Source organism: Dendrobates tinctorius, unplaced genomic scaffold (assembly GCF_039654945.1).
Source record: "Dendrobates tinctorius isolate UK_male_01 unplaced genomic scaffold, ASM3965494v1 ptg000086l, whole genome shotgun sequence".
NCBI classification, from domain to species: Eukaryota; Metazoa; Chordata; class Amphibia; order Anura; family Dendrobatidae; genus Dendrobates; species Dendrobates tinctorius.
In genome coordinates this window covers 61,939,289-61,960,860 of record NW_027361754.1, presented here as the reverse complement: position 1 = coordinate 61,960,860, position 21,572 = coordinate 61,939,289, and the positions used below count along the sequence as shown (strand labels likewise).

The window sequence follows — 21,572 nt, the reverse complement described above, 5'->3', positions numbered from 1 at the left end:
GCTCCATTTCAGCTGCTTCTGATCTGGTCATTACCTCTCCCTATAAAACCTGTCCAGACCTTCTCTGTCTTGCCTGTGAAAGCTTTTCTTCCAAAACACTCTGCTGAATAGGAGATCGTTGTTACTACTAGAGATTTTTGCATGCCGTTTGAGTGTATGCTTTCCTCATTATCCCATTCGGTTGGTACATTCCTACCCTTCCCTATATACCTCTTTATCTTTGGTGTTTGTATGTTGTTTATCTGAACTTGGGCTTAGTGAGACACCGGTGCTGAGTCGACTTTCACTGCCTGCAAGGGTACTCCAAATAAGTACATTCTGATATCCGGTCAAATAAAGGCAAATAGACTGGAGAAGAGCAGGGGAGGGTTTTTAAATCCACTTGCATGCAGTCTTTTTAATTGTTTTACAAGACAAATCCCTTATTAAAGTGACTTGCAGCATTTTATAACTCTCCATGCAGGACAAAATTATTAGGAAAAATAAAGTTTTCTGTTGTACCCAAACCTTGTTCTCTTTTCAGTCTGTGAGTAGTTGTACACTGTTTTGTCCAGCAGAGGGCACTAGAACGCAACGTGTCAACAATATACAGCACTTCTATCCAGGGAATCAATGACTATGTTGCCTGACCATGTCTGTGCGCAGCTGCTCAGTCTCAGGGTAGGTGCTGCTCTGACTATGAAGGTCACTGCAAGTTTTAGGGGTGATACATTAAGACTGCCAAAGCACGTGCCAGTCTTAAAGGGGGTAACCTGGGACTTTTGGATTTTTTTTGCTGTGTGGCTAAGAGTGTACTGGCAGGCAATTCCTAGCTATCTGCCTGTTCTGGTTCTGCCGCGTGAAGATCTTACCTTCCGGCACAGCTTTTTATTAGCCACAATTGGGCTGAACTGTGGACCAAAGTCCTGTGAATCGATCCACTCATTTCCTTCCAGAATGACTTATGGCCATAACAGAAGTTTGTAACCATAATATATTGCCAATTGCAGGATTGAAAATATATTTGCGGTCTTTAAAAACCTTTTAAAAAGCTTCTCTAAATATTCGATCTGATAAGTTTTAATACATAAAAGAAAAGAAAAAAAAAAAAAACTGATTGTTCTCCTTGCATATATTTAGTTTACTAAGGATACGGTGGTGGGGGACGGGGGGATACAAAACTTTCCTGTCTCATGACTAAGTAAAAGACCACAGAAAAACAAAACCTGCACCCCCTCTTTCAATTCATAAAATAAGTGGCTTACATTCTGCAGTTATACCAGTAAGAAGGATGAAGACCACCCTCTCCATCTTAGCACGTAGCCATTGATATACCCTTTTAAATGGGTAACCAGGTACACAAAATTATTAGGTATGTCCAGCTTTATAAAACCAATTAAACTGAAAAATGTCAGTGGAAAATGTGATTTTGTCAACATAAAACCATTAAAATGTGCATATTAGGACACAAAATCGGGTCTGTAGTCTCGGCCATCGTCGCCAAATACATACATTTATAGGCAGTATTCTCTATATAGTGAGGTCTTATTTAAGATCAATCACTAGATCCTATTGCTGGTAAGGGATTGCCGTCCATGGGACCGGGGAGGAGATAAGGCCTTGGTTTGGTAAAGGGTCCACAGACGTCCTTGCATACAAAGGTCAGGTCAATTAGTCAGTCCCTTAAAGTTGGGCTCCGCACTTGAAGGAAGAGCGATCTGGTCATTGAGTAATTTATCAATAATGTTAATTTCTGCATCTCGCTTCTCAATGTTCTCGAAGGGCGTCCATGACATGTCGTGTTGTAGTTTGTAAGCGGCGAGAAATTCATGAGGACAGCTCGGACCCCAGTCCTATAAAGGGTGAAAAAAAAGACAAAAAATAATGACGTACAAAACCAATCTGCTCCTGCTCATGGCTGCTCCTTCACCTGGGATCATCTGTGGATGCGAGCTGCGTAGTATATGGATCTGTATACAGTACCCCTCCGCTTTCTGTCCCACAGGGCTTCTGTCAGGAGCCAGCCCCACCAATACAACCTTCCTCTGGGATTACAGAAAACATTGGTAACTTTTATGGCCACTGATCATCAATGAGTGGAACAAGCTGCCACGAGAAGTGGAGAGTTCTCCTTCAATGGAAGTCTTCAAACAGAGGCTGAACAGACTTCTGCCTGAGATGGTTTAGTGACTCCTGCATTGAATAGGGGGTTGGACACGATGACTCTGGAGGTCCCGTCCAACTCTAAGGGTCCCGTTACATTTAGCGATGCACCAGCGATCCCGACAACGATGCACCAGCGATCCTGACCGGGTTGTATCGCTAAATGGTCGCTAGTGAGCTGCCACACAGGCAGATCTCACCAGCGACACAGCAGCGATAAGTGATCCGTCAGCAGTCGCTCTTACCTGTCACACCGCAGCGATGATGTCGGCTTCCGCTTGCGTCCATGCATCGCTAGTTGGCGCCAGCAAGGAAAAAATGGGCCAGGACATTCGAGCGAGATCAGCGATATCCAGCGGCGGGGCGGGGGGGGGGGGGGGGCAGGCCAGTCACGGGTACGTGTCACACAAAGCGAGATCGCTAGCAATGTCGCTGTTGCGTCACAAAATCAATGACGCTTTAGCGCTATCACTAGCGATCTCGCTATGTCTGAAAGGCCCTTAGCATTCTGGGATCTATCGGATCCATACACCAGGTAAGTGAATATTACATAAACCAATGAGAATTAAAGGGGTATTCCGGTTCAGTTTTGTTTGGGAGGTGAACATGGCCGGTGCCGCCACGTCTACTCACATCTGCATGATTGGCGGGCATCATGGATCTGTCTTATTCTAACATATAGGACAAGTGCCCAATATCCGCTGCTCACACATGCTACCCGGAAGGTATCAATAGACCTGACGGCCTTGATCACCTCCTGAGTGGAGGTGCCATAATTAGTGATGAGGGAATAAACTAGGATAAGGTGTTATCTGAGCATGCTCGGGTGCTGAGTGTCTTCGGCATGCTTGAATACTATGTTTGAGACCCCGCGGCTGCATGTCTCTCGGCTAATCGACAGTCGCCACACCTGCAGGGGTTACCTGTTTGTCTCTCTGACAGCAAACACTAGGCGTTACCTTCGGAGAGAGAATGGAGAAGTATCTCTGCCCGCTTTCCCGCTTATACAGGTAATAGATATTCCCCGGTTTCTTCACCACGTTACAAGCGGCGTGGTGCAAATCAGCATCTCTCTTGGCTTCTTCTAATACCTGCAGAAATATAAGGTCATTATTAGCAAATGGTATCAAGTTCACCTAAAAATCAGGTAAAAATCGCTTTGATGAAGCCTGTCAATGAAGCAGGAGTCATCAGAATCACTTTTATAGATCTGATTTAGCCTTCATTTTTCACGAAATAAGCTGTACATATTATTCAATAACTCTTAGACTTGATGAAGCTGTTGTACTGACTTTGAAAATCCAGTCAGACTGGCTGTTGAAATTAAAACGAGCTCCTCATAAAAAAGTTCATTTTTTAACACAAAGTTTATTCAGTCATTCTGACTTGCAATTTCAAAGTAAGTGCACCAGTCTTATCAGATCTAGGATCTACATTTAATATCTTATATAGTTTAGATTATGCTTTACTTAGCGCTGCAGACCCATCATTCTGAAAATAATATCATATCCTAGCAATACGCCATCCCTCGCTATGGTGGTAATCCCCTTCGTTCCCATCTCACCTTCCTCGCCTGCTCCTGCAGAATCCGGATCTGCTCCGCTATAACGGTTAATCTGTTGCAGGCATTGGCCCGTATGAAGTCGTCTGCCTATAGGATGGGAGAGAAGAAAGGAAAAAAAATGTGTGCTCCCAGACCAGAACACGTCCAATCGCTCCTTCATCCACCTCTGGGGACATTTTTGTTTTTTGGTCCCTATATGCCTGTCTATGGGGCTAGATAATGATTTTTGCAATTGGATCCCGTTGAAAATGTTCCACCGTTTGGCTTTTACAGGCTCTTTATTTTCCTGCACATTCAACTATGGCGTGGTCTGACGTCATAAATCAGCTGATAGGAGCTCAGAAAAAGACAGATTAAAAAAAAAAGTAAACTATCAGAATGAGCTCACTGATGGATTCTCGATTAACTCATTCTGAAGCCAACAATAGAAGCAAATGGTGCAAGGTGATTGAAAAATAAGCAGTAAAAAAATAATAATTTACCCCAAATGTGGACAATTCCTATAAATAAGGACAGGTCAGTTCTAATAATAATAATCTTTATTTATATAGCGCCTACATATTCCGCAGCGCTTTACAGTTTAACAGTTTCAAACACAAGCCATAAGTAACAACGTTAATAATACAATAATTAAAGCAAAATAAGCCGAAATAAGCCGCCCCTGCTCGTTAGCGCTTACAATCTACAATGAGGTGGGGGAGATACAAAGTACAGGTGTGTATTTACAATGGTGTATTTACAATGATGGTCCAGCCATCTTGAGGGAGTGAAGGATGGATGGAGAAAGTGAATGGACTACACATGCACCCTTACACATGAAATGACTGATTAGTGAACGTGATAGGCCGCTCTGAACAGATGTGTTTTGAGAGTGCCTGAAACTATGCAAATTGTGGATAGTCCTAATTTCTTGGGGTAGAGCATTCCAGAGGATTGGAGCAGCGCGGGAGAAGTCTTGGAGTCAGGAGTGGGAGGTACGGATTAGTGCAGAGCTTAGTCGAAAGTCTTTTGCAGAGCGCAGCGGTCAGTTAGGCCGATAGACAGAAATGAGGGAGGAGATGTAGGGGGGTGCCGCACTGTGGAGAGCTTTGTGGGTGAGAACAAGTACTTTGAATTGGATCCTATAATGAATGGGTAGCCAATGTATGAACTGGCGAAGAGCGGACGTGTCCGAGTACCGATTACCCAGATGGACGACCCTGGCTGCAACATTAAGTATGGACTGGAGAGGGGAAAGTCGAGTGACGGGGAGGCTAATTAATAGAACGTTGCAGTAATCCAGGCGGGAGTGGATCAATGCGACAGTGAGGGTTTTTGTTGTTTCCATGGTGAGAAACGGGCGGATTCTAGAGATGTTCTTTAGGTGTAAGCAGCAAGAGTGGGCAAGAGATTGTATATATGGGATGTGAAGGAGAGATTGGTGTCAAGCATAACACCCAGACAGCGCGCCTGCTGCCGGGGTGTTATTGTGGTGCCACCCACGGAGAGGGAAATACCAGATTTAGGGAGGTTAGTAGATGGCGGGAGCAGAAGAAGTTCAGTTTTGGAGAGGTTGAGTTTCAGATAGAGAGCGGCATGACGTTGGAGACTGCGGACAGACAGTCACTGGCGTTCTGTAGTACAGCGGGGGTAAGGTCGGGGGATGACGTATATAGTTATGTGTCATGAGCATAAAGATGGTACTGAAAGCCAAATCTGCCGATGGTCTGTCCAATTGGGGTCGTGTAGAGAGAGAGGAGAAGGGGGCCAAGGACTGAGCCCTGAGGTACCCCGACAGCAAGAGGAAGAGGAGATGACGTGGAGCCAGAGAACAAAACACTGAAGGAGCCGTCAGAAAGATAGGAGGAGAACCAGGAGAGAGCGATGTCCTTAATGCATAGTGACTGGAGCCTATGGAGTAGGAGATGGTGGTCAACAGTGTCGAAAGCTGCAGATAGGTCGAGAAGAATGAGCAGAGAGTGGTCACCGTTACATTTGCTGTCAGAAGGCCATTGGTCACTTTGATGAGTGCAGTTTCAGTCGAATGTAGGGGGGTGGAAGCCGGACTGTGAAGGGTCTAGAAGGGAGTGAGTGGAGAGGTAATGGGTAAGGCGGGAGTAAACTAGGCGCTCCAAAAGTTTAGAGATGAAGGGGAGATTGGAGACTGGTCTGTAGTTGTTTGTGCAGGATGGGTCGAGAGCGGGTTTCTTTAATAATGGAGTAATGATAGAGTGTTCTCAACTGATTTGCTTATTGGAGGCTCAGTGGGCACGGGTGTATGGCCCCCATGGTTTGGATCATGCATGTATTGGCAGGTATAATAGACCCCATTAGAAGATGGGGTCTATTTTGTTGTCTCTTCTGCATGCTGATAAAGTTTAGTGGCTCCCAAAAAAGGAACTTTCTTAGGTCTTTGCACCAAAAACACAGTATACCCCATACCTGCGTTTTTGCCCTTACCCATTGTTTTCTATGGGTGAAAAAAAACGCTGAAAGAAGTGACATGTTGCAGTTTGCAAAAATGCAGCAGTTTTCCAAATCAGTCAGGAAAAATAAAACAATGTGTATGCACGAGATTTCGGAAATCTCATAGCCTTTGATGGTGGCTGTAAAACGCAGCTCAAAATTTACATGAAAAAAAACGCAGCAAAAATGCAACATGTGAACACAGCCTTAGAGGGTAACCTATGGCCATCCATATTGTGGCTTTCCAAATAATTCTTTATTTTTATCTTAATTGTACAAAAACTATCCGTATACAGAAATGTGAACCAAAATAATACAATGGCAGGGTGTGAACATAGTCTTAGGCAGCGAGACTGAATAAATGCAGGAAATACTCGGATACTTCAGTGCAGCGCCAGTAATACTAAGAGGGAGTTAATGAAATTTGGCATTTTATTACTACCTATAATACTGACCTTTTGCACCTGCTGAGCCAGTTCCACAAGGTTGGAGGGGTCCCCTATACGATTGGTTTGATAGGTGCTGACAAGCTGGACCCCAGATGGATTTGAACTACTTTCTACGAGACCCACTAGAAAAAAATTAATAGAATATTTTGTCCATTGAATTTTATCACACATCCAATAAAAGAAATAGTACAAAATTCAATGCGCATGAGTACATAGGTGACACGTACAGGAAGGCCATTGTGCATGACATAGGCATAAGCTGCAGTAGTGGAAGAGGCTGTGGGGTCTACCAGGCCCCCCGTGCTTAATAATTGGCACAAGCTACGAAGACACAGAGATATACGTGAGCTATGTGTTGCATGCCATATGACATCTGTGCAGGACCTGCTAAGAGTCCAAGAACGTGCATGTTGCAGAATCGCTGCACAATTTAAGCGACCCCATGGCCTTGCATTTTGCTGGAATGTAGCAGCGGCATACAGGGGTCTTCGGTGGGGTAACCTGTGTCGTGGCCACACTCATTATGTGCCATACTGGATCAAAATCCACTACAAATATGCCTAAAACACGTGCAGATTTTGATGCGGATTTCAACTCCATAGCATATGGAGTATGCACCATGCACCATGTGCGAGTAGTCAGCATCATGTTATATAATTATTCAGCATTAAAGGGAATCTGTCAGCAGGATCAACCCTCCTGGGCCATCTATATGGGCACGTAGGTCATGCCTTAATATCGGTGATCCAATGTTTTATTGCAGAGTAATTCACGTTTTTCCTTAACCCCTTCACCCCCAAGGGTGGTTTGCACGTTCATGACCGGGCCAATTTTTACAATTCTGACCACTGTGCCTTTATGAGGTCATAACTCTCGAACGCTTCCATGGATCCCGGTGATTCTGACATTGTTTTCTCGTGACATATTGTACTTCATGTTAGTGGTAAAATTTCATTCAAATAACTTGCGTTTATTTGTGAGAAAAACGGAAATTTGGCGAAAATTTTGAAAATTTCGCAATTTTCCAACTTTGAATTTTTATGCCCCTAAATCACAGAGATACGGCACACAAAAAACTTGATAACTAACATTTCCCACATGTTTACTTTACATCAGCACAATTTTGGAACCAAAATTTTTTTTTGTTAGGAAGTTATAAGGGTTAAAAGTTGACCAGCGATTTCTCATTTTTACACCACCATTTTATTTTTAGGACCACATCACATTTGAAGCCACTTTGAGGGGTCTATATGATAGAAAATACACAAAAGTGACACCATTCTAAAAACTGCACCCCTTAAGGTGCTCAAAACCACATTCAAGAAGTTTATTAACCCTTTAGGTGCGTCACAGGAATTTTTTTGAATATTTAAAAAAAAATGAACATCTAACTTTTTTTCATAAAAAAAATACTTCAGGTTCAATTTTTTTTATTTTACCAAGGGTAACAGGAGAAATTGAACTGCAAAAGTTATTGTGCAATTTGTCCTGAGTACGCAGATACCTGATATGTGGGGGGGAACGACTGTTTCGGCGCATGGCAGAGCTCAGAATGGAAGGAGCGCCGTTTGACTTTTTCAATGCAAAATTGGCTGGAATTCAGATTGGACGCCATGTCACGTTTGGAGAGTCCCTGATGTACCTAAACAGTGGAAACCCCCTACAAGTGACCCCGTTTTGGAAACTAGACCCCCCAAGGAACTTATCTAGATATGTGGTGAGAACTTTGAACCCACAAGGGCTTTACAGAAGTTTATAACGTACAGCGGTACAATTAAAAAATCATATTTTTTCCACAAAAATGATCTTTTCACCCCAATTTTTATTTTCCCAAGGGTAACAGGACCCTAAAAGTTATTGTGCAATTTGTCCTGAGTACGCTGATACCCCACATGTGGGGGTAAACCACTATTTGGGCGCATGGCAGAGCTCGGAAGGGAAGCAGCGCCATTTGACATTTTTGGCTGGAATTGAGATCGGACACCATGTCGCGTTTGGAAAACCCCTGATGTATCAAAACAGTGGAAACCCCCCACAAATGACACCATTTTGGAAACTAGACCCCCTAAGGAACTTATCTAGATGTGTGGTGAGAACTTTGAACCCCCATGGGCTTCACAGAAGTTTATAACATAAAGCCATACAATTAAAAAATCATATTTTTTCAACAAAAATGATCTTTTCACCCTCAATTCTTATTTTTCCAAGGGTAACAGGACCCTAAAAGTTATTGTGCAATTTGTCCTGAGTACGCTGACACCCCACATGTGGGGGTAAACCACTATTTGGGCGCATGGCAGAGCTCGGAAGGGAAGCAGCGCCATTTGACGTTTTTGGCTGGAATTGAGATCGGACACCATGTCGCGTTTGGAAAACCCCTGATGTACCAAAACAGTGGAAACCCCCCACAAATGACACCATTTTGGAAACTAGACACCCTAAGGAACTTATCTAGATGTGTGGTGAGAACTTTGAACCCCCATGGGCTTCACAGAAGTTTATAACATAAAGCCATACAATTAAAAAATCATATTTTTTCCACAAAAATGATCTTTTCACCCTCAATTCTTATTTTTCCAAGGGTAACAGGACCCTAAAAGTTATTGTGCAATTTGTCCTGAGTACGCTGATACCCCACATGTGGGGGTAAACCACTATTTGGGGGCATGGCAGAGCTCGGAAGGGAAGCAGCGCCATTTGACGTTTTTGGCTGGAATTGAGATCGGACACCATGTCGCGTTTGGAAAACTCCTGATGTACCAAAACAGTGGAACCCCCCACAAATGACACCATTTTGGAAACTAGACCCCCTAAGGAACTTATCTAGATGTGTGGTGAGCACTTTGACCCCCCCAGTGCTTCACAGAAGTTTACAACGCCCGGGCGTGAAAATAAAAAAATTCATATTTTTTCCACAAACATGATCTTTTAGTCACCATTTTTTTATTTTCCCAAGGGTACCAGGAGAAATTGGACCCCAAAAGTTGTTGTCCAATTTGTCCTGAGTATGCTGATACCCCATATGTGGGAGAAAACTACTGTATGGGCACACGTCGGGGCTCGGAAGGGAAGTAGTGACGTTTTGGAATGCAGACTTTGATGGAATGGTCTGCGGGTGTCATGTTGCCTTTGGAGAGCCCCTAATGTACCTAAACAGTGGAAACCCCCCACAAATGACACCATTTTGTAAACTAGACCCCCCAAGGAACTTATCTAGATGTGTGGTGAGCACTTTGACCCCCCCAGTGCTTCACAGAAGTTTACAACGCCCGGGCGTGAAAATAAAAAATTCGTATTTTTTCCACAAACATGATCTTTTAGTCACCATTTTTTTATTTTCCCAAGGGTACCAGGAGAAATTGGACCCCAAAAGTTGTTGTCCAATTTGTCCTGAGTATGCTGATACCCCATATGTGGGAGAAAACTACTGTATGGGCACACGTCGGGGCTCGGAAGGGAAGTAGTGACGTTTTGGAATGCAGACTTTGATGGAATGGTCTGCGGGTGTCATATTGCCTTTGGAGAGCCCCTAATGTACCTAAACAGTGGAAACCCCCCACAAATGACACCATTTTGTAAACTAGACCCCCCAAGGAACTTATCTAGATGTGTGGTGAGCACTTTGACCCCCCCAGTGCTTCACAGAAGTTTACAACGCCCGGGCGTGAAAATAAAAAATTCGTATTTTTTCCACAAACATGATCTTTTAGTCACCATTTTTTTATTTTCCCAAGGGTACCAGGATAAATTGGACCCCAAAAGTTGTTTTCCAATTTGTCCTGAGTACGCTGCTACCCCATATGTGGGAGAAAACTACTGTATGGGCACACGTCGGGGCTCGGAAGGGAAGTAGTGACGTTTTGGAATGCAGACTTTGATGGAATGGTCTGCGGGTGTCATGTTGCCTTTGGAGAGCCCCTAATGTACCTAAACAGTGGAAACCCCCCACAAATGACACCATTTTGTAAACTAGACCCCCCAAGGAACTTATCTAGATGTGTGGTGAGCACTTTGACCCCCCCAGTGCTTCACAGAAGTTTACAACGCCCGGGCGTGAAAATAAAAAATTCGTATTTTTTCCACAAACATGATCTTTTAGTCACCATTTTTTTTATTTTCCCAAGGGTACCAGGAGAAATTGGACCCCAAAAGTTGTTGTCCAATTTGTCCTGAGTACGCTGACACCCCATATGTGGAAGAAAACTACTGTATGGACACACGTCGGGGCTCGGAAGGGAAGCAGTGACGTTTTGGAATGCAGACTTTGATGGAATGGTCTGCGGGTGTCATGTGCGTTTGGAGAGCCCCTGATGTACCTAAACTATTGAAACTCCCCACAAGTGACCCCATTTTGGACACTAGACCCCCCACGGAACTTATCTAGATGTGTGGTGAGCACTTTGAACCCCCAAGTGCTTCACAGAAGTTTATAACACTCGGACGTGAAAATAAAAAAATCATTTTTTTCCACAAAAATGCTATTTTTGCCCCCAATTTTTTATTTTCCTAAGGGTAACAGGAGAAATTGGACCCCAAAAATTGTTTTGCAATTTGTCCTGAGTAGGCTGATACCCTACATGAGGGGGTAAAACACTGTTTGGGCGCATAGCAGAGCTTGGAAGGGAAGGAGCACCATTTGACTTTTTCAACTCAGAATTGGCTGGAATTGAGATCAGACGCCATGTTGCATTTGGAGAGCCTCTGATGTGCCCAAACAGTGGAAACCCCCAATTCTAACTCCAACCCGAACCCCAACACGCCCCTAACCCTAGCCCTAACCCTAGCCCTAGCCCTAACCCTAGCCCTAACCCTAACCCTAACCCTAACCCTAACCTAACCCTACCCCAACACACCCCTAGCCCTAACCCTAATGGAAAAATGGAAATAAATACATTTTTTTTATTTTATTATTTTTCCCTAACTAAGGGGGTGATAACGGGGGGTTTGATTTACTATTTATGGCGGTTTTTATGTTTGGCGGCTGTCGCACGCTAAAAGACGCTTTTTATTGTAAAAATAGTTTTTGCATCACCACATATTGAGAGCTATAATTTTTCCGTATTTTGACCCACCGAGTCATGTGAGGTCTTATTTTTTGCGGGACGAGTTGACGTTTTTATTGGTACCATTTTCGGGCACGTGACATTTTTTGATTGCTTTTTATTCCGATTTTTGGGACGCAGAATGAACAAAAACCAGCGTTTCATGAATTTCTTTTGGGGGGGGGTGCGTTTACACCGTTCCGCGTGCGGTAAAATTGATAAAGCGGTTTTATTCTTCGGGTCAGTACGGTTACAGCGATACCTCATTTAGGTCGTTTTTTTATGTTTTTGTCGGTTTTATGCAATGAAAACTATTTTATATAAAAAATAATTATTTTTGCATCGCTTTATTCTGCGAGTTATAACTTTTTTATTTTTTCACTGATGATGCTGTGTGGCGGCTTGTTTTTTGCGGGACAAGATGACGTTTTCAGCGGTACCATGGATATTTATATGCGTCTTTTTGATCGCGCGTTATTGCACTTTTTGTTTGGCGGTATGATAATAAATCATTATTTTTTGCTTCGTTTTTTATTTTTATTTTTTAAGGGGTTCGCTAAAGGGGTTAACTAATGGGACAGTTTTATAGGGCAGGTCGTTACGGACGCGGCGATACCTAATATGTGTACATTTATTGTTTTTTTTTATTATTTTAAAAAAATGAATTTATTGGGGAATATTTTTTTTTTTTTTTTACTAATTTATTTGGCGATTTTTTTTAATTTATTTTTACACTTTTTTTTTAATTTTTTTTTACTTTATTACATAGTCCCAGGTGGGACATCACTGTCCTGTGACAGATCGCTGATCTGTCACATCACAGATCACTGTGACAGATCAGCAATCTGTCACAGGCAGTGCACAAGGCTTCCTCATGCCTGCGCTTTGCAGGCACTGAGGAAGCCAGCTTCCCCAGGCCCCCGAAGGCCCCCGTCGCCATCTTGGATTCGGGGGCCTGGAGGATAGGAGTCCCCCGCAGCAGCGCTGCACATTGCGCTGCCGTGGGGGGCTCAGGGAAGCACGGAGGGAGCCCCCTCCCTGCCGATGCTTCCCTTTAACTCCCGGTACACCGCGATCGCGTTTGATCGCGGTGTGCAAGGGGTTAACGTGTTGGGGGCGGTCCGTGACCGCCCCTGACACATTGTGCCGGGTGTCAGCTGTGATAATCAGCTGACACCCGGCCGCGATCAGCGGCGCTCACCAAGTGGGCGCCGCTGATCGCGGTAGACGTACTATCCCGTCCCCCGGTCATACGGGCCCGGGTACCGTGGACGGGATAGTACGTCTCATGTCAGGAAGGGGTTAATATGTAAATGAGCGATTAAGATCTATGGGCCGGACATAGATCTCCCTAAGTAACTGAGGCGTTGCCAGTGTGAGGCATGTAATGACTGATAGTCTGCTCTCCTGATCTACATGTCTCCCGCTGGCAATACCACGTTTCATTTATAAAAAGCTCTGGAAGGGGATTCTCTTGGAGATCTATGTCCAGCCCTGAGATCTTAACAGCTCATTTAAATACTAAGAAAAGCGTAGATATCTCTGGAATAAAACATCAGATCTCAGCTATCGAGGTAGCAAGTCATTCAGCTTCCTATGACCTACATGCCCATATAGACAGCTAAGGATGGATGATCCACTTTACAGGGAATCTGTCACCACATCCATTAGTATGGGCATACAGGTTGTTGACAGCTAAGAGTAGTCCTCCCTGTATGCCTCATGGATGATGTCTTGTTGTAGAAAAATCATCTTTTAGGGCTTTATGTAAATGAGTTCTTCCAGGCTCTGGGGCAGACCCCTCCCAAAAGAGAATGCTGCCTCCTCGCTCATTATCCTATCTTTCTCTCCCCCTCTCATCACTGTATTCCTGTGATGTCGGTTGCGGAATCCCTCACCTGCGCCTTCCAACTGCCCTCACTCCCCCCTTCACTGTTCCGCCCTGCCACGGCTATTGGCTTCACTTTTGTTCTGCTCAGGCGTCAGAGAGTCACTGTAAGGCCACGTTCACATGTTCAGTATTTGGTCAGTATTTTAGCTCAGTATTTGTAAACCAAAACCAGGAGAGGATCAATCAGAGGTAAAGTATAATAGAAACACCTCACCATTTCTGTATTTTTCACCCACTCCTGGTTTTCGCATATAATTACTGAGGTAAAATACTGACCAAATACTGAACGTGTGAACTTTGCCGAACTTCCGCTGCCCGTTTTCTCCGGCGCACAGGAAAAGAGAACTCCGAACTTCCTCCCGCCCTGCATAGCAAGAATCATTTGCACGGCTACAGAAGGGTAGAACGGTGAAGAGGAGCGACGGAGGTCGGAATGCGCAGGACAGCATCATCCGTGAGGCACAGAGATCGGACTAGATACAGCATTATACAACCTGTATGTCCATATTAATAGCGCAGATCGCTTAAACGTGGTGACAGATTCCTATATGGGGGTTCGTCCATTAAAAACAAGTCATGAGGTAGGCGATCACACTGATCGGCAGATTGGGGAATTATTATGCTCAACAAGAAACTTGGATCCTCCTTACAAAATGGAGATGTCGGATGCTGCCCGCCTGACTGCAGCTGAGCTCAGCACCTGACAGTCCTATGGAGAATAAATGGAGTAGCGGTTGTGCATGGGCGCACCGCCTGAGAATGGGCAGCACCACTAACAGGGAGAAAAGTGGCCTGTGCAGGTATCAGCAGTCAGACCCCCTAATAATGTGGACAGGTGATAAAGGGGCGGTCTAGTGAAAGTGAGATTACATAACTTGTAGCTGTGCAGTTATCATATAGAACCAGTGCTGGCTGCAGCATGTCTATAGTGAGAGTCACACATCCATATATATATATGTATATATATCCCCATACACACAGGGAATACCTGTAGTGACATGCTGGCTGCGGCTCTCCATGTTGCTCGCTGCTCTTTTCTCTGTGTGAACACTCCAGCTGACCCCACCGCCTGCTAGAAATCCTGAAACCCCGGCAGCCATCTTTGATTAGGGCAACGGGACAATCCATATCCCATTAAATTGAGCCGAATTTATTCTCCAGCGGAGAAAGAATTCTTTACATAAGTAAAGATTTGAAAATCACCGACTTTGTAATATTTTACTTTTTTTTTCTTTTTTTTGCCAGTACTACAAATGTGATTTTTTTTCTTCAGGTAAGGGAAGAGGGGTGTATGACCACGTGATGTATGACTGACGTCAGAAGGTCACGTGACATGCTTATGGCGCGTGCTGGTGCTGTCAGAGGGGAGGGGGGAGCTGTTGGCTGCTTGTGTAGGGGGAAACATGATGGGGGACATGACTGACCCTTCTGGCTGTCGTTAGTGTCACATTCTGTCACATGTTGTGGATAAAATATGTCAATAAGAGATCTCCATATCATTGACCTTTGCATTCTTGTTTTCTTTACTTCTACACAGTGGCCCAAATTTTGGGGGGATTGGAATTGCATGTTACCCATAACTGCGGCCCTAAATCAGCTGTCTGGTTCACTTTAACCCCTTCAGGAACTTGTCATTTTTAGTTCTTTCCTCCACTTTTTCCCCCCCAGACCATAACTTTTTTTTTTTCCATCCACACAGCCATATGTATGAGGGCTTGTGTTTTTTATTGTTTTTTGTTTTACGGGACGAGTTGTACTTGTGAACGACGTTATTAATTTTATCAGGTGATGCACTGGACTGCGGGGAAAAAAAAAAATCCAAGTGCTTTGAAATTGCAAAAAATTGTTTTTTGTTTTTTTTTTTATCATGTTCACTATATGGTAAAACTGACCTAGAGATATGATTCTACAGGTCGGTACGAGTGCGCAGATACCAAACGTATAGTTTTGTTGGGGTTTTTTTTTTAAATGGTCAAAAAACATTTTACAAGTCAAAATTTTCCGCGACCCGTAACGTTTTCATTTTTCGGAATATAGACCTGTGTGAGGACTTACTTTTTGCACCCCAAGCAGATGTTCTTACTGATACCACTTTGGGCAGATACGATGTTTTGATCTCATTTTATTGCAATTTTACCCCTGCAAAAAAAAAAAACCATAGTTCGGGCGTTTTAATTATTTTGTTTCTTGTTACGTCATATGTCATATCAGATATTTTAGATTTTTTATAGATCTGACTGTTACGAAAGCAGTGATTCCAAATACCGCATGTTTTTTTTTTTTTTTTTCCATTGTTTTATTTTTTATGGGGAAAAATGGGGTGAATTTTTTTGTGTTTTAAATCTACAGCATTTATTTATTTTACTTATTTATATAGCGCCATTAATTCCGCAGCGCTTTACAGACATTATTGCATGTCAGTTTCTGCTCTGAAAACATTACCTTTTTGATGAGATTTGAAGAAATCCCATCCACACCCTGTGGAATTCTTTTTCCACGGAAATTCACTTGCTGTGGGAATTTTAAGGCTATGTGCACATGTTGCGGGTTTGTCGCAGATCCGCAGCGTTTTTTCCGTGCGGATTTGCACCAGGTCCGCAAAGAAGTGCTCAAGCAATGTTAACCAATGGGAATCTAGAATTGGGGTGCACATGCTGTGGAAAATTCTGCATGGATTCACAACGTTTTATTTTCCGCAGCATGTCATGTCTTTTTGCGGATCTGCAGCGTTTCTGCACTCACTGACTTACAATGAGTCAGTCAAATCTGCAGCTAAACCGCAGGTGTAAAATGGTCTGCGGATTTGCATGCCAAAAACACTGTGGAAAAGGAAGGAGGAAGAGTGTGTGGGCGGAGACTGTGTGTGGGCGGAGACTGTGTGTGGGCGGAGAATATGGGCGTGTCTGCAGGTGTCTGCGAGTGTCTGTGTGTAGCCAGGCATCGTCTGATGAGACTACTACTCCCATCCAGCTATGTCTGCTACAGTGACCGCATGAGCCGATGATGGGACAGTTGTCCCATCATCTGGCGACTGTGTTCAATTGTAAAACAACAAAAAAACACATTCATACTCACTAAACACCTAATCCCTGATGCCCTCAATCTCCTGCAACAAAAATAAAATAATAAACCAACATATATATATACCTTTGCGCCGTAGTCCATTTAATAACGAGTGTCCCATAACGATCGCACAGGTAGAACAGTCACATTGGGAGATGTGACTACTCTACCCGGGCTCCGGTGACACACTGTCAGGAGGTGATCCTCCCACAGTGTATCACTGCGCCGCCATCAGAGGTCACCTGAGTTTGTGCTGTCACTTGCGGCACTGCTGTGTGAGAAAATTCTCTCACAGCGGTAGTGCCGTAAAGTGAGAAAGTGAGAGCACGAACTCTGGTGATCTCTCAGTGATACACTGCAGGAGATATTACCTCCTGTCACTGTATCACCGGAGGCCATGTAAAACGATCACATCTCCCGATGTAACTGTTTTACATGTGAGATTGTCATGGGACACTCAGAAAATGGACTACGTCGGACAGGGAGTATTTGTGTGGGTTTTTCATTTTAATTTTGTTGCAGGAGATGAGGGAGTCAGGGATTAGGCGATGCAGTAATTATGGTTAATTAATAATAATAAATTTTATTTCTATAGCACTGACATATTCCGCAGCACTTTACATTTCAGAGGGGACTTGTACAGACAATAGACATTACAGCATAACAATAATCACATAGATCATAACAGATACTAAGAGGAATGAGGGCCCTGCTCGCAAGCTTACAGTCTATGAGGAAAGAGGTAGACACGAAAGGTGGGTGGTAACAGTTGCCCTGATTGTATGGACCAGCCATAATGTTAAGTGTGTAACAGTACAGATGCAGAGGGCTAATGGATGCATAAAGCATGTGGGAACATGATGCGGGGAACCTGGTTATGGTAAAAAACTTTTGGCTGTGCCACACAGGGATAGATTAGGTTAATATGTTGAGGCGATAGGCCAGTCTGAATAAATGCGTTTTCAGGGCACGCTTAAAATTGTGGGGATTAGGGACTAATCGTATTGACCTGGGAAGTGCATTCCAAAGAATTGGCGCAGCACGTGTATAGTCCCAAATTAAGATTCAATAAAGGCATCTGTGTGATATTTCAATTAAAGGACTTATTCTGGCTGTGTATTTACCATACAACTATAGGATTAGTAATGGGTGTCTTATTGACAATTCTCCATTACTAATCCACGGGCTTGATGTCACCGGACAATACAAAGGTGACATCAACCCCACAAATATTACCCCACCTGCCACCGCTACAGGGCAAGTGGGAAGAGCGAGGCTTTGTGCCTGAATTGGTGCATCTATAAGATGTGCAATTTCTGGGGCGGCTGAGAGCTGATGTTTTTAGCCTGGGGGGTGCCAATATACATGGCCCCTTCCCAGGCTATTAATATCAGCCCGCAGCTGTCTGCCTAGCCTCTGCTGGTTCGATTTTGTAGGGGGACCCCATGTCCATTTTTTTCTGAGGTTCCCCAGTAAGTTAACCAGTAAAGGCTAAGCAAACATCTGTGAGCTGCTATTAATAGTCTGGGAACCTTTATGCCTATTGGCTTCTTCCCAGAATATTAGTATCAGCCGTCGGCTTTCCCTCTGCTGGTTATGAAAATTATGCGGGAGCCCACTCAAATTTTTCTAAACATTTTTTTTGAAAACCAGACATTGCACTTCACACAAATTTCGTGTGTGTCTTTTATTTAACTCTTTATGTACCATATTAATAATGAGGGTATCTGGCTGACACATACATATATATACAGTATAAATACATATTCACTTATATTAAATTATATTTGTGCATAGTATGTAATGATATTATGGTCTTCAATGTAGAATGTAAAATAAGAGGTTGGACAAGGAAATGACATCACAATTCTTTTTTTTTGTTAAATAATATATCTTTATTTAGCTTGCAAATCCACAGAGAAATCCGCATCAAAACAGCGTGGATTTTCAACTGCGTTGGCTGCATACACATGAGATTTTAAGAAACCTCATGAACAAGCAGCAAAAAGAGTCATGGCATGAATGTATGAGCTGCAGATTTGCGAACAACTGATGTCATATTATGCTGCAGCTGATTGCACGAATTACTTTCCGTGGGAACATTGCCCGTCCATTTCTGTTGTGGATTTACAGTACAGATTTCACCCCATTTTACGATGTGATCACTCTTTGCTTATTTGCTGCTGATTTTTTTCCCCTTATCTCTGCAACTGTAGCATCCATCTGAAAAGAAAATCCCATCAGTTGAATGGAACCAATATTCAACAGCAGAAATTGCTGCAACAAAAACCGCAACGTAAGTTCACACGCTGCATATTTGGTGCGGATTTTTCATTTTCACGTCTAAAACGCTGCATGATTTATGCAGATTTGATACAGGTTTCATTTTTCTATTGCAAAAGCTGAAATCCACGCTGAATCCACACTAAGAATTGACGTGCTGAATATTTGAAAAGCCAAACCGCAGGTCAATTTGAACTGAAAAAATCTGCTATGTCTAGATTAGATATGATGAATTCTGCACCCAAATCCAAGCAGTGTATCCACCCCAAAGATGCAACTTGTGAATTTTTGTATTAATGTTCAGGAGATAAAATGTGTTGTTAATTCCAAATGATGATTTGCAGCAGATTTTTCAGCACAGGCTGTGGAGGGTTTAGTAAGAGCCTTCCGTTATGACAGTGTAACGAGGGGTCTGTGTAGTCTGTCCGGCTGCTGGGGTGCACCAGTCAGCCCATGGACAATCTTGATGTACAGTTTTGCAATCACCTTAGTTTAATGTGTAGGGTTCAAGGGATTGTCCTGTCTAAGGCTGGAGTCACACTTGCGAGTGCAATGCAAGAAATTTGCACGAGTCTCTCGCATCAATACCCAGCACTGCCGCCGGCAATATATATAAATAAATATGTATAGGTATGGGTGTCTGACTGGCAGTAATTAACATCTGCTCTAGGCTGCAGGTCTCACAGGGATCACAGCATATGTTATCCTGAGAAGGCAGTCTCCTGTCTCCAATCTCACCAGGGGGCTTTACTGAGAACCACAAAGTGGAAACATTTCACACCTTCCAGCTCTTTTGAAGAGAGATGCCAATTACAGCCTGACACTATCTATCTATGAGAAAGGTTACACAAAGAGTTTCAGAGAAAAATAATGTATTCATTGGCAGAGTCGCCATGGTCCAGTCACAAACCAGCAATTAGAATATTGACATGAGAGGCTAGTCTAGCAATCTGATCTCTGGGCTAAGTCTATAAATTAGGCCTACACACAAAGAAAGATGTTCACATGTGAGGGCAGCATGGACAGCTGATGTGCTCCATTTCATATTTTCATATTTCCCCCTCCCTCAGGTACAGAATACCAGACTGCAAAGTTTGATATTTCTGTACGTTTTCTCCTTTTATTTTATCACTGTTTTTGCATATTTGTATGTCACTTTTTATTTCCATTTTGATATCCTTTTTAATGTAAGCACTGTCCTTTTTTTTTTTTAAATTAAAGCTTAAAACTTTAATAAGTCTGAACCTTGTATGCTCTAAAGAATCCATAGCCTTAAGGTGTTTGTTCCTGGTGATTGGCAGATGGTAGTAGTAATATTTCTGGGACTCATCGCCTGTGTATTCGGTGAGTGGTGGCCGCGTGTATGAAACGGGGTGTGTGGTCTGTGTCGGGGTGCGATTTATGCTCCTATTGCAGCACAGGACAGAGGTTGGATGCTGGACTGAGTGAGTGGAGATAGATTAACCCTTGCAGGCGCAACCCTAACCTACGTGCTGGTAAGTGGGTGCGTGACAATTGGTGGCAGCGGTGATATACAAATATATCCCCCTTGTAATTCACTACAGAGGCTAAATAGAGTGATTTCAGATTTATCTTCTTAGACTAGAAAACCTAATTAACCTTAATTCACTGAATGTCTAGTATGTTAAGGGGGTTTTACACTAAGCGATATCGCTAGCAATATCGCTAAAACGTCACCGGTTTTGTGACGTTATAGCGATATTGCTAGCGATATCCCTATGTGTGATACTTACCAACGACCGGCTCCCCTGCTGTCCATCGCTGATCGCGCGAGAATGTCCGGCTCCATTTCTCGTCGGGCGCTTCCTGCTGAGACTTCCTGCTGTGACGACGAGCGACGCTGGATGCTGGCGGGAGGATGCAGGATCGCTGTGTGTGAAAGGTAAGTATCGTGCGCTGCGTCGCTGCTGCATCGCTGTGAGATCTTTCTGTGTGAAAGCTCACTAGCGATCATTTAGCGATGCACCAGCGATCCTGACCGGGTAGGATCGCTGGTCGGATCGCTGGTGCATCGCTAAATGTAAAAGGGCCTTTAGTCCACTAGGATTGCTCATCAGGTGGGTACAGATAAGAAAATTGATTATGCATGACAACGGCAGCAGGGCAGTATTCCATGACCACTGGACAGGTCTGCAAATCGTCTCTTATGTGACAGCATCCATGGCTCTGCTTTTGATCAGCCAAGCTGGTGTGACAGCATCATTTCGGCGTGACACACACCCGACGTTGCACCAGCCTGGCTAACCTACAGAAGAGCTGTGGATGCCGTCATGTAATAGGCGATTACAGGCCTCCTGTCCAATGGTGACTGAATACTGACCTGGACCTGGGTTCTGTGAATTGATTCTCTCATCTCTTGTATTAAGGGTTTATTTTGGGGTTTAGGTGCACACACCGTTGCACCTTTCCATTATCGGGCAGGCAGTTATGGACCATCCTGGTCAGTGGGTGATCAGACAGTGAGAATGCATTGGTAATGTATTAATGCACATAGGTTCTGATCGTGGGATGACTCAACATTTGAGTTATGTGGGAAAGACAGGCCAAAGGCCGTAGGAGACATTGTATGACAAGATGATTGCTGCGACTTTAGTACAGGTCACATTTTACAGAAGTGTAGCAACCGGCAGGAGAGGGGCCTCTGACCCGGAGATCTCCGCTGCAATTACTCT

The 21,572-nt window shown here is 43.7% G+C and overlaps 1 protein-coding gene across 1 annotated transcript; it reads right to left on the bottom strand.

Moving 5' to 3' along the window:
* Nucleotides 1-367: 367 nt before the first annotated feature.
* Nucleotides 368-14,667, bottom strand: CUNH1orf50 (chromosome unknown C1orf50 homolog). The gene is made up of 5 exons (XM_073585494.1): nt 14,522-14,667; nt 6,607-6,722; nt 3,707-3,793; nt 3,102-3,233; nt 368-1,832 (listed from the first exon to the last, which is right to left on the bottom strand). Exons 1-5 carry the CDS (start codon nt 14,631-14,633, stop codon nt 1,647-1,649), a joined length of 633 nt encoding a protein of 210 aa, XP_073441595.1. The 5' UTR covers nt 14,634-14,667; the 3' UTR covers nt 368-1,646.
* Nucleotides 14,668-21,572: the final 6,905 nt, after the last annotated feature.